Source organism: Sorex araneus, chromosome X, assembly GCF_027595985.1.
Source record: "Sorex araneus isolate mSorAra2 chromosome X, mSorAra2.pri, whole genome shotgun sequence".
NCBI lineage: Eukaryota > Metazoa > Chordata > Mammalia > Eulipotyphla > Soricidae > Sorex > Sorex araneus.
In genome coordinates, this window is record NC_073313.1 from 350,303,223 (window position 1) to 350,317,232 (window position 14,010).

A 14,010-nucleotide genomic window follows, 5' to 3' on the forward strand; every position below is an offset into this window, starting at 1 on the left:
ATTTAGCTGGAACTTTCAAACAAACATAAAATTATTTCTCTAGAGTTGGCTTTAATTTGGGAGAGCAAGAACTGTTTCTATAAAATGTAAACACTGGATTTGTACACATATAGTGGATTAAAGCCTGATTTATGGGCTTCTCTAAAAAAACGATCCAGTACCAAAAAGCAGACTATTTCCCAGTTATTGTAATTGAAACTAACCTATACTAGCAGACAGAAGGACTCTGATATTCCAGTGGTATCTGTAAAACTCTTGTGATCACAAAAGACACGAGGAGCCTGAGGTTTCATATAAGTTTCACTCAGAGATTAACCATAAAGTTACATGAAACTTAACAGCAAGCAAGCATGCTAACCAATGCTCTATCTGCTGAAACAGACCATGCTTACTTAACTGAGGAAATGCAAGGGCACTGAGCTCATGAAGGAGGAAGCGGGACCCTGTCGGAGGGTGTGGGGCTAAGATGCAGTATGCATGAAGGCTGACCATTAACAGGGTTATAAATCACATTACACAAAAAATTAACAATAATGATAAGTGTGGTGCTGCACAAAAACTATACTGCCTGCTTTCCTGAATGAGACGGCATCCTCCCGGGGACTGTGAATTAACAGACAGACTCTCTCTGCTACTTTAGCTTTTCCAAACATCCCTGTCACAGTAAATGACAGGACAGTTGGAGGAAGAATCAGCATTCACTCTGAATATTAGAAAATCCACCTGGGAAAACGAGGAGGTCTAGCCCAGAAAGCCAAGGAAGGGCATTCACTCACTTTAATGAATACGAAGCCGAGTCTTCCCTCCAAAGAGGTAAACACAAGCGTGGCTCTTTCAGAACAGCTGTCACTTTGCTCATTAGCCAAGTGGAGACCCAGAAGACTCACCCTATAGAGAGGATGGCACTCGTCCCTGAAACACGGGGCCAGTCTCGAGTATATCTGCAGGCTGTAGTAGTAGGCCGCTAGCTGAAGAGACAAAGCAGAGTGCGACTGCTTTTCAAAGCACCGATTCGCATCTAGCACCTGAAAGGGAACATAATGAAACTGAGCTGAAAGGAAATTAACAGGATCATCACAAACCAGTACATTTCTAGCGGTTACCGCAGAAGCTTGGTTCCAAGTTTCCATCACCAATTCAAGCTCAGCTTTATATGACTCCATTAAAATTCAGATGACTCTATAAAGGCAGATCCCGTGCATGTAAACGTGGATTTAAAAACATCAACATTTCAGCTAACACTGCAGAATTTATTCCAAAACTGACTGTAGTGTGGAGGAGTCAAGAACAATTGAAGGCAGTGAAACACAGATATTTAATGGCAAAATTCCCTAGTACATATTTTGACTTTGTTCATTTTTAAGATCTTCATCGGTAAGGGTAAACTTACCTGTGGTAAAGCAAGAAGATAAGAGAGAGCCAAGGTCATGTCATTGGGTAAAGCATCACTTGCTAATTGTAAGAGAACTGTGCAGAAATGCAGAAAGAAAACACATTATTTTACTTAAGAATCCATATGACATTTATAGTTACTAAATGCCCTGATTTATAAAAGTCTATTTGGCATATTGAAGTAACACATGAAACTCAGGGAAATGATAACCTTACCTTAACTCAGACAACGAACCCTGCCTTAACTTGAACAAATTTTGCTGTTTAGTTACTTAAACTTAAGAAAATCTTGTTAGTACAGCAGCAAACCTAAGTGCAAAAAGGATCGGTGAGGATGATTTCCTTCAGCTAATCTTAGCACGTTTTACATACGAAGATTGCAATATATGTTTACATATGTGATACTTGCTAGGACCATATGTACACATTTACATATACATGTATATCAATGAAGAAACAATCATAATCTGAGTACTAAAACTCAGAATAACAAAACGATTTGGAAATACCAATTCAGACTAATGCTTTTATTTCCACAGTGATGATAATATGGTTTGTTCATAGTCCTCTTTGGTCACATTCCACAAAAAAGATAGTAGCTACCTTCCAGTGTATGGTATCTTTTAAAATTAATTTTGTAACAAGGCATCAAGTTAAAAGGTTAGTCATTAGCTGAGTTTCAGATATACAATGTTTCAGCACCACTACCATCACCATTTCCCCACCCTCACCCCAGGATCCCTCCCACTCCCCAGCCTGCCTCCTTGACAAGGACATTTTAAAATTTGGTTGTTGTAGTTTAGTGCTTACAGTACTGGCAGCTCTGAGGTTTACGTATACAAATACACCATCTCTCTCTCTCTCTCTAATGCTTACAAGGTTGGCTTATAGGGTTGATGGCTCTGTGGTTTAGATCTCTGTCTCTCTGTCTCTCTGTGTCTGTCTGTCTGTCTGTCTGTCTCTCTTTCTCCTTCCCTCCCTCTCTCTCCTCCTTACCCTCCCTCCCTCCCTCCTTTTAGGTCCATCATTCCTGGCAGTATTCAGGAATCCTATGTCATATGCCAGGGATCCGATCAGGGTTATTTGCATACAAGGCAGATACCTTTCACCCCAGCACTTTTACTCCATAACAACCCCCCCCATACACACACACACACACACACACACACACACACACACACACATACACACAAAACCATTAACAACTTCTTCACAAAAAATATTGATACAAGCAATAATTTGTCACTGTCACACTTCTAATAAAAGAGACTAAACTAAAGTCTGTGTTTATACACATTTCATCTTCATACTTAGGTAATCATATGTAATCAAAATATAAATATTTCAGCTTTGAAGAACACAGGGACCCAGATATGGAAGATTTACCCGTTTTTTTGGGGGGCGGGAGTGGAGGATCAATAGCGTGAGAGCACGCCCAGCTGTACTCAGGGCATACTTCAGGCTCTGCACTCAGGGATCATTCCTGATGGGAGTCGGGGTAGGGGTGGGGGGGCATACAGGTGATAGGGACACAACCCAGGTCATCTGTGTGCAAGGCAAGTGCCCTCATCACTGTACAATCTCTCAGGCCCCAGAACTAACTTCTCAAGTATGTTTTACTGGGACCAAGATTTAATTCATTTGTATAATCTGAGTTCAGCTGACATGTGAGCAGTGGGGTAGGGGTGAGATGAGGAGCAACCCACAAATAAGTGGTGTCAGAAGGTGACCTAGAATTCCTATCTCCCTGGAATAATTCCCAGGGATTACTGAGCTTCCTTCTCTATTCTCTACAAAGAGAACGGGTCTTTAAATATTCATTTTCTTTGTCTTCTCAAAACCTAATGAACCAGATTGGCTTACCAGTCAGCCTCAGGCCTCCCAGGGAATCATACTGTTTTAGATGTTTCTAATCAAAAACTATTCCTTTCTAGGCTCATTTTCAAATTCATTCCTTCACCTACTATCAACAACAAATCTCTCTGAACCAAACACTGCCTCAGGAGAAGAATCAGAGTGACTGCCTTTGAGGAAAAAAATCACATTATGCCAACAAGAAGTCTCTAAATTAAAAACAACAAAAAAACAGTGTTTGCTCAGACAATTCAACAAACCCTAAAGTGTGTGCGATTATGAGAGCAAGGAAGAAGTACAATACTGATGAATATATTCTTGCAGACATTTAAAATGGAACGATGGGCTTAAGTAATACATTTTGCATACCAGATCATAAATAAAAGAAAAAAGTATACAATATGGTTAAAATATTGAATTATTTGAATGAAAAATTGCTTAGAGTCTAGAAATCACAAACCTCACACACATACACATAAACCCATGGCTACCATTTTGACTTCCCTGTATTTGTCTATATTCTACAATTGAATACCTGCTTAACGTTGTAATAAAAACACTTAGGTTAGAGGAAAAATTCAATCATTTCACATACTAATAAGTCTTTCCTTTTAATTTTCTTTCTTATATAGTTTCTCATAAAGTGGCAACTTCACTTACTTTCCTTCCCTTGCCATTTTAATTTTCTTCAGATATTGCCCATTCTTATGCACAAAGAGACCAATTTTCCAACCAGCATATCTGAAAGCATTTACAAAATTACTCCTGTCTCATCAAAGAAATTCCTCCATGGTCCTTTCTTTAGATCTGCCTGTCACTCCAGTTACTAGAGGGCATTCTCTCACACAGTGTGACTGGGTCAATCTGTGGTCTACCTGGGAAAATCAAGCCCATTTCTATCTTCCAATCAAACCTAATCTTGGCAACTTATCAACCTGATCTTTCTATCATTTAATATGTATTTGGCCATTTCCCAAAACCCAGGTTTCCGTAAGGGATTAAAATGTTACTGGTAAAGATATTCCAAATAATATGTGAGAGAGACTGAAGAGAATTCTGAAACAAATCAACACACAAAAAAGGTTTTCTTAAAAACAATCAATGATAGCACAGTTGTAATAAAAGCACACTCCCCTGGAGATAGGGAGAGAACCTCCGTGTGAGAATCTCCGTGTGAACACTAAAGTTCAAATAAGTTTCATTTTCTATAAGTATATTATTTCATAGCTGTAACTCACAAGATGACCAGACTCTGACCTGAACATAAATAACTGAAAATGAAGTTTAAAATCAGAAAAAGAGAACAGAAATTTAATTTCTATGAATTTAAAATCACCTTTGTGCCAGAAATCACTGCTAGAGAGAAGGCTACAGGATTCTCATTGTTATTTTTACTAAGTAGTGCATATAATTACATAAATATACAAATGGCTATTCCAAGCAAAACTAGAAGAGATTTTATCTAATATAGGCAATAGTACACTAATATATTATATATTACATATGCATCAGATTTAGAAAATGCATCAATTGTTTCTTTCATTTCTGTATTTTCTTATGCCTTGACAACTAGGAGGTCTGCATTCATTTTTGAGAGATCACAACTCACAACTCCCAGTGTTAATTCCTAAAGACAAGGAATAACTTGCCTGCTGCGTGATATATAAACCAGATCATTCCGAGGAAACACTTTTGATCACTTCCTTTGTAGATTCCACACAGAGGAGGCAATATTTCTGGGTCTTATCACCCCAAGGTCAGAGTTTTGGCAACTAAAGATTATTTCTATATCCCAGGTTTCACCAACTTATTTAAACTATTCATCTGAAGTAAATGTTTGTGTACAATTTTTAATCCTAAGCATGAAAACCAGTATAAGAACTCTGACATATTTTTCCCTGTATTTCCTGCCTCTAGACAGACCATAAGGTATCCCGATATGACCTAACATAATCTAGGAATCTAAATATAAGCATCTTCCTTCATAACATTCATTCCCATGTTCGGGTGTCTTACCATATCAAACTCCCAATATATTTTTGAAAAGCAAGGAAAACAATCTATATAAATGTAAGTAAACTCTGGCATACAAAATAAAAATTAAAAACACATTGGGAAAGAAATTATCTCTTTCATTCCAGAGAGTTCTGGGATGAAAATTAAAATCCACCACTGTTTACTGTATGACGTTGTACTTCAAAATTCAGAGGAAATGATACCATGCACAGACCACAGGGTGTGTGATATGGTATTCATCAGCACCACCAATAACTAGGTAAGACCATTTCTGCTGCAAAACACCGGATACTTATACTACATGTAGCCTAGGGCCCTGGTGCAATTGCCAAATCCTTTAAGTACTAACCTTGATGCTGTCAAACTTTTCTAATGCTATTGTTTAAGGCCATACTGGAATCCTAAGACCTTAAGACCAAGTTGGATCTGTCTCAGACCAAATCAGTGGTCTCAGACAGACACACAGACACACAGACACACAGACAGACACACATACAGAGAGAGAGAGAGAGAGAGAGAGAGAGAGAGAGAGAGAGAGAGAGAGAGAGAGAGAGAGAGTGTGTGTGTTAATCTGAAATGACACTGTTAACAAACATAATAGTTTTGTTTGGCCAAAATTTATATGTTGAAACCCTAATTCTCAATGTGAGAGTATTTCAGAGGGCGTTTCAAAGGTACTTAGGGTTAAAATGAGCACTCTCCTCCTTCTCTCTCTCCCTCTCTCTCTCCCTTCCTCCCTCTCTCTCTCTCTCTCTCTATCTCTCTCCTCTTCCTCTCTTTCTCTCCCCCTCTGCCTCTCTCTGTTTGTCTCTGTCTCCTCTTCCTCTCTCTCTCTCTCTGAGTGAAAAAATTATCGATCATAATTTAACACTACAATCATCTGATGAACCCCAATTACATCCAAAAGAATTATTTTTTTAAATTCTCCTGTAACTGGGTTATCTTACTGAAAATCTCTGCACAGAGGAAAACTATAAACTCTGGATAAAGTATACAAAATGTCCTTTATCAGGCACTAGAGGGGTCCCAACAACAGACAGAAACTGGAGGATGTTGCCATTCAGAAGAACAAACACTACTGGGGAATTCTCTATTCTCACAGTTCTATCTAGAAGGCAGACTCATATCTGTTCATTCCAGGCAGGTAAAACTCAGAAGTGAATGAATTCTTCAAGAATCAGAACTCTGGGGCTGGAGCGATAGCACAGCGGGTAGGGCGTTTGCCTTGCACACGGCCAACCCGGGTTCGATTCCCAGCATCCCATATGGTCCCACCAGGAGTAATTCTGAGTGCAGAGCCAGGAGTTAACCCCTTTGCATCGCCAGCTGTGACCCAAAAAGCAAAAAAAAAGAACCAGAAACCAAATGAAAACCAGAACAGTGGAATATAAGAGGTGTCTGGTAGTTTATTATACAACTAAACAAACATATAATAATTGACTAAGCAATTCTGCCTTAGAAATTAACCCGGGACAAAAGTATATGTTTGCAAAACACTGTAAAAGAGTATTTACCACAGCTTTTCCATAATAGCAGAAAGCTACAAAAAAAAAAAAAAAACAAGCTTGCTGTCCTTCAACAGAATTAACCGTGATATATTCATACAACATCCTATTACTCTGTAATTAAGAAAAAGCATTGGTAGATGTAACATAGATAAGTGAAACCTTTCATTTTTAGTTTTACACAGATGAATACACATTGTACAATCCCAGATTCCACTTAATGATTCCACTGAATGAATTCTAAGACAATCAAAACTAATCAGAAGTGAGGGGAAAAAAGAACACTAAGTACTTGTTCCACAGTATGGAATGAATGGCTGCTGAGAAAAAGCATGGACTCTGAGATAATAGTAATGTTTTGTATACTAGTAGGATAAAAGATTACACAGGTTTTGAACATGTCAGTACTCGGGTAGTCTTAAGTCTGCACATTAGATATTTGATTTCATTAAATAAAAATTTTATCTCCTAAGGGCTGGAGCAATAGTATAGTGGGTAGGGCATTTGCCTTGTATGCGGCCGACCCGGGTTCGATTCCCAGCGTTCCATATGGTCCCCTGAGCACCGCCAGGGCTAATTCCTGAGTGCAGTGCCAGGAGTAACCCCTGTGCATTGCTGGGTGTGACCCAAAATGCAAAAAAAAAAAAATTATCTTCTAAAAAAGGTAATAAATATTAACTCCAGTTAAATAGATGATGAAGCAGCCAAGAACTGAAGTATCCTGATGTCTTTAACATAGAAATGCATCAAAAATAATTTGGTGAATAGACAGAGAGGAAGGGATTATGTTTATTCTTTCTAGAGTCTAGGTAAAGGTGATACAGGAATTCTCTGTACAAACTTCTCAACTATTTTTAAAACCTGAGAATTTCCCTAGGAATTTTCTGCATTTTAGGGACAGTGGAGGGATGTGGCATGCTGGTTGACAAGTGGCTATTTGAGAGCAGGACTGTACGAGGGGGCAAGGCGCAGCTATGGGAGGTAAGACAAGATTTCATTCTCAAGACAAAAAGTCCTTCAGAGTCAGCTGTGATTTTACTCAGCACACCAAAAGCGTGTGCTAATCTGCCATTTCCCCATGAGTCACTCAAGAAAACAATATAGTTACAAAAGTAGGGGAGGAAGAAAACAATTAGGAATTTTCAGAAACCAGTGTCTTCAACAGAAGGAATAAGAAAAGTGTTTAAATTTTAAGAAAAATTTAAGCAAACACAATAAATTTGAAAGTGTGTGTGTGTGTGTGTGAGAGAGAGAGAGAGTGAGAGAGAGAGAGAGAGAAAATTTAATAAAATTAATTTAGAGGAAGAAAAGAGAAAAAAATTCTCCAAAAACCTTTGGTACATCTACACGATGGAATACAATGCAGCTGTTAGAACAGATGAAGTCATGAAATTTGCTTAGAAGTGGATGGACATGGAGAGTATCATGTTAAGTGAAATGAGTCAGAAAAAGAGGGACAGACATAGAATGACTGCACTCATTTGTGGAATATAAAATAACATAATGTAGAGACTAACACCCAAGGACAGTAGACACAAGGGTCAGGAATACTGTCCATAGTTGGAAGCCTGCCTCATGAGCTGGGGGAAAGGCAGCTGGAATAGAGACGGGATCACTAAGACAATGATGGTTGGAGGAATCGTTCGGGATGGGAGATGTGTGCTGAAAGTAGATAAAGGACCAAATGTGATACCCTCTCAGTATCTATACTGCAAACCATAATCCCCAAAAGTAGAGAGTATGGGGAAAATTATCTGCCATGGAGGCAGGGGGAGGGTTGGAAGTGGGGGGGGTGGCGACATTAGTGGTGGAGAATGTGCACTGGTGGAGGGATGGGTGTTTGATCATTGTATGACTGAAACTCAAACATGAAAGCTTTGTAACTGTATCTCACAATGATTCAATTTAAAAAAAAGGGAGGGGGTTGGATCGAAAGCACAGCAGGTAGGGCATTTGCCTTACACGCGGCTGACCCGAGTTTGATTCCCAGCATCCCATATGGTCCCCTGAGCACCACCAGGAGTAACTCCTGAGTGCATGAGCCAGGAGTAACCCCTGAATATCACTGGGTGTCGACCAAAAAAAAAAAAAAAAGTTCTCCAACCATTGGGTCAAATAACCAAGAAACTTGTTACTCACTTATTTCCCAAAGAGGGTTTCCCAAAAGATACCGCTGGGCAAATTATACACATCTCTTTCTCTCCACCATAATATCAAGAGCTGAATTTCTGACCACACAAAGCCTATGGCCTCCCTGTCGCTACATGACTGACTGTCCCAAGTTTAAAGGAAAAGGATCACATTTCTTCTTTCACCCCCAAAGCAATAGCTCCTGAAATTACCTCACGACACTGTTTTCTCTCATATCCATACTCATATCCACAATTATGGGACTGAGCCCAGAGCACCTCTAGAATATAACCAAATTAAAAGGCAACATATTGTGGGGTTGGAGGAGATAATATTTGTCCCAATTCTACCTAGGGCATGGAAATATCAGCACGGAATGGGAGACAGCACAGTGGTTAGTGCTCTTGAGAGGACTTAGGTACACTCCCGACACCACATCATCTCTGAAACACTGCCATAGTGGCCCTAAGGCACGGCGGGTGAGGTTCTGGCAATCCCCAACACCACATCCCCAGGCCCTATCTCTGAACTACAGTCGCAGCTGGTCCAGTATCACCAGGAGAGACCTGAGGGCCCCTGGGCACAGCTTGGGCGAAACTCAGGCACCCCACACCCCAATATTTTTCAGTAGCTTTTACGGAGGTTCAACAAATCTTGCAAAAAGGAAATTAAGTTTTACACATGGGAAGGCTTTCACTCTGAATCCACAAGCCACCCGAAACAATATCTGACAAAATTAAAAACGATAATATGAATCCCACAGTATTTAATTAGGGTCCAAGATATACTGGCTACAGACCGAGTCAGTGATCTGACATTACCATTTAAGTTATGTCTTTATCTTGTATAAATTACTGTGTATTCAATGATATTCTCTACATTTACAGTCTATATTAATTTAACTAGCAACGTTGAACCTCAAACTTTTAATACAATGCATCTCCTAAACTAGTTACACAGCACAAATCAGAGGAAATCTATGCCTACGGCTTCAAGCTCTAATTCTGTGCAAAATAAGTACCTCCAGAAAGTGCTCTGATAAATTTAATGGTAGAACTAAATTTATAGAGGAAAGCTGCCCATTTATTGATTTGGAAATCATTAGCCATTAAATCATTCATTTAGCTAAATAAATAATGATCAATTTTCTCTAGCTAGTCTCTATAAAAAGCTTTTCATCAACTTTATTAAAAAAATGTTGAATGTCAGGTCATGATAAGAAGCTTAATTTGTATTATGACCTACTTCTAGTCTAAAGTCAAGAGTCACATTTTTACCAGGATTTTCGATCTGAGTAATTTGGCCTATTTCGCTTTACAATCCTGAATATTTAATAAAATAACCAAAGATAACTATTTCAGATATACTAGTATTTCAAAAGTATAAACTATGATAGCATACAAAAGTGTTTCATAAATTATCACTGTCACTGTCACTATCATCCTGTTGCTCATGGATTTGCTTGAGCGGGCACCAGTAACGTCTCCATTGTGAGACTTGTACTGCGATAGCACGGCGGGTATGGCAGTTTGCCTTGCACGTGGCCAACCCAACTTCGATTTCTCCATCCTTCTCGGAGAGCCCAGCAAGCTACTGAGAGTATCTCACCCGCTCATAAATTATAAACCCAAATATAAATTATGGGAATAATTAGTAAAATCACATCTGTGATTTTTTTTATCCACTCTTAATATACATACACAAGAAATATTACAAAATGTTTCTCATTCAATTCAATAATATGGGAATATTTATTTTTCCCTTGGTGGAATATCAGAATCTTAATGTCAGAAAAGCTTACAAAAGTTTTTGCTTGGTTCTGTTTTTGGTCCACACTGCATGGTTCTCAGCGCTTACTCCTGATTCTGTGAGAGAGGCTTAGGGGACCATATGGGGTACCAGGGATTGAACCAAGGATGGAAAAATGGAAGGCAAGTAACTTACTCATTGTATTACCTCTCTGGCCCTAGAAAAGTTTAATTCGAAAAGAACCTGTCATAGAAAATGCCTGCAAAGCTGCTGAAGTCTCACTGGTCAGATTAAAAGTCGCTTACATAACCTGTGAGCCTGTATTCAATGATCAAGAATGCATCCTCGATTCCTATCCAATAAGAGCTGTGCACACACTCAGCCGATGCACATCGCTGTAAAGTCACTGATTTTTACAACCACCAGATTAAAACCCTCAGAGCCTGGGTATAAGTGTTAGAAGCAGATATGGCACACATGATTCAAGTTGAAGGGATCAAACATAAGCATAAAGAGTATCCGAGATTTTCACCTGGCTTCTCAGGTGAGAAGCTTAGAAAGCACACGTGTCAGGGTTTGAGGAAGAGAGATAACAAAACCACCCAATGGGCCTGGCCCATAGTTTTGTAAGTGAATCACACGAGGAACTATAAAACTTTACATTTGCTACATGGGCCCCCATGGCATATACTTTTTTTTTTGTTTTTATTAAAGTGTCCACCATGAATCCCACAGCAGATCTCAGCATTTCTTAAAAACTTCCTAAATAATTTTAATGTGTAACCTGGATAGAAAACTACAGAATCAGTCATGAAGACCAACGAAATCACAATTGGATATAGCAATTAATGCAGGCAGTAACTAGTCTAAGAAAAGGCTCATTAGAGACTCAAAACTCTCGGAAGAGAGCAACCCAAGAAGACCACCCTCAAAGATGCTTCCGTTCCCACACCAGGCTATCTCACTGGGTAAAGATGGAGGGGTTGGGCAAGTTCCCCTTCCCGCCCCAACAGAGCCCCAGCAGCTGAAAACCCCCAGAACTCAATTGCCACCATGCACACGGACCATGTCCACAGGCTCCGACAAGCCTCACTCATGCATAAATCTGCTGAAAATCCCAGGTATGCGGGACTTGTGAGCAAAATCTCCAGGCTCACACAAAGTCAGAAATAGGCCACATCCCCCATCTCCCTGTTTCCAGTAGCCTGGCAGTCACGCCCAGAAATTGCCTCTGACGGCACATAAGCTCATTAACGACCATGATCCAGAGACTCACAAATAAAGCTCTCAGAAGAGAGCAGCACGCCACAGAGATGTCTCCGGACCCCTCAAATCACTATCCAGTTACAAACAAAAGTTAAATTAACCTCAACTGTATCACCATCTTTAAAATTTTAGAATGCCTAGAGCAACATCTCATACTCTACATCACTGATGCACCAAGAGTAGCACACCACATTTGATGGGGTATAAAGAACACACACACACACACACACACACACACACACCCATTCCCCCCATAAGCCCACAAGGCTCAACCTTTAACAACATGTTAATACAGGTGCTTAATGGCTCCAGGGTGAGATACAACAATATTCACACACTTTCCTCTAAGGAAACGTTTCTGGATCATTTTAGGGGACCATTCATAACAGGCAATATAAAATAAATTATTTAGGTCCTGCTTTGTGGGCAGGCTTTATGGGTAGGGGTGGAACAATTCAAAATATGGTGGTGGGAAGGTATAATGGTGGTGGGATTGGTGTTGGAATATTAAATGTAATAAATCATTGTGAACAACTTTATTAAAGTAAAACAAAATGAAAAATAGCAAACAAAAAGAAAAGGCCTACTAGAGAAGTCCTATTACCGTCATTAGAGTAACAGAACATCCAAGCTCTTCAGCCCACCTCAGTCCAGAAAGCTAGAGAAATACTGAACACTATTCTTCTACTGGACACTCCTCCCAGCGTTCCTCCTTACTAATGCCTGGAATATAGACAGGAGAGCTGGTGCTCCAGGAGCCTTTAAATCGTAAGGTGCTCAATCAGGATGGCAGAGCAGAAAGAAAAAGAAAGGAGACTAGAGAGAGGAAAAGTACCCAGTGGCAAGCTGTCTTCAGGAAATCGCATATGTTTTGCTTTTTTCAAGATATTTTACATGAAGAGATCTGCAGCCATGCAGAAAATCCTTAGGTTTGTTTTTCACAGGGTCCACTAGGGATGCTGAGTCCAGCTGTGGCCAGAGAGTTTGTGCTCAGCCTCTGGCGCTAGGGGCCTCTAAGGCTATACACCAAGCCCAGGTTCAATCAGTCCAGACATACTCACATATGGTAGTATGTCTCTACCTCCTGAGCTATCTCCCCTGACTGAAGATGAAATATACATGCATACGTAATGAAATAAATATTTGAGAGTCCTTAATCCATGAAAGCAGGAGATAAGTATTTTTTTTTTTTTTTTTTTTTAAGTTTTATTGAATCACCATGTGGAGGGTTACATAGTTCTCAGGATTATGTCGGTTATACAGTTCTCAAACACCCTTCACTTCACCAGTGCCCATCTTCCATCACCAACCCCCCCAGTATACCTGCCGCCCCCTCCCACCTCCCCAGTCCCAACCCTTGCACATGATATGTTTCACTTCGTTTACGCCTTATTTCGATTACATTCCATGTTTCAACACACAACTCACTACCGTTGTTGGGGTTTCCCCCAAAAAAGAAAAGCAGTCCTATTGCCAAGGAGGCATTTGATAGTTCTCCATTGCTAAGAATATAGAGATATTAAGTCCCGCTGTTTGTTACATAGTTTTTCTTTTTCCCCCTTGCCCCGCGCCACCGAGTTCACGCCTGTTTTAGTAATCGCCACGCTGCCTGACAAGGGAAAAAAAAACCGAAAAGGATGGTTATTTCCCGTCATCAGCAGGCGTGGGGCTCTGGCTTAGTTGATAGACTTGTAGAGTATCTGCAAGCAGTCTCTGGAACCGACGGTCTTGCGCTGGTGTCGGCTCCGGCTCGAGATTCCACCAGCGTCCCGCTGTTCCTTGTACATAATTTTTCCCCTTATATCCCATTCCCACGCCACCAGGTCTGTTTGCTTAATGGACATCACACTGTAGTTGATGACACACCGCGTTTCTTCCCGAGAAAGAAGAAAATTTCTTCTCAGCCGGCGTGGGGATATAGCTTAGTTCAGTCTAGTGAGATGGCTACCACTTTGATTGCCTTCAATATTTCAGCAATAGACTTACTATTAGGATCTCCCACAAAAGTCCGCCCCATTAGAAAGGAACCATTACATATTGCTCATACTACGATGACATTAAGTCGCGCGGCCGCGGCAGCGGCCGCGCGGTTTTGGGT

The 14,010-nt window shown here is 40.1% G+C and overlaps 1 protein-coding gene across 1 annotated transcript in view; it reads right to left on the reverse strand.

Moving 5' to 3' along the window:
* Positions 1-14,010, reverse strand: part of NBAS (NBAS subunit of NRZ tethering complex) — a 388,118-nt gene that overhangs the window by 132,163 nt on the left and 241,945 nt on the right. The window contains exons 39-40 of the mRNA XM_055121563.1: positions 1,391-1,467; positions 888-1,025 (exon numbers count right to left, since the gene is read on the reverse strand). Of these exons, the coding sequence (XP_054977538.1) occupies positions 888-1,025; positions 1,391-1,467 (215 nt within the window). The remainder of the gene's footprint in view (positions 1-887; positions 1,026-1,390; positions 1,468-14,010) is intronic.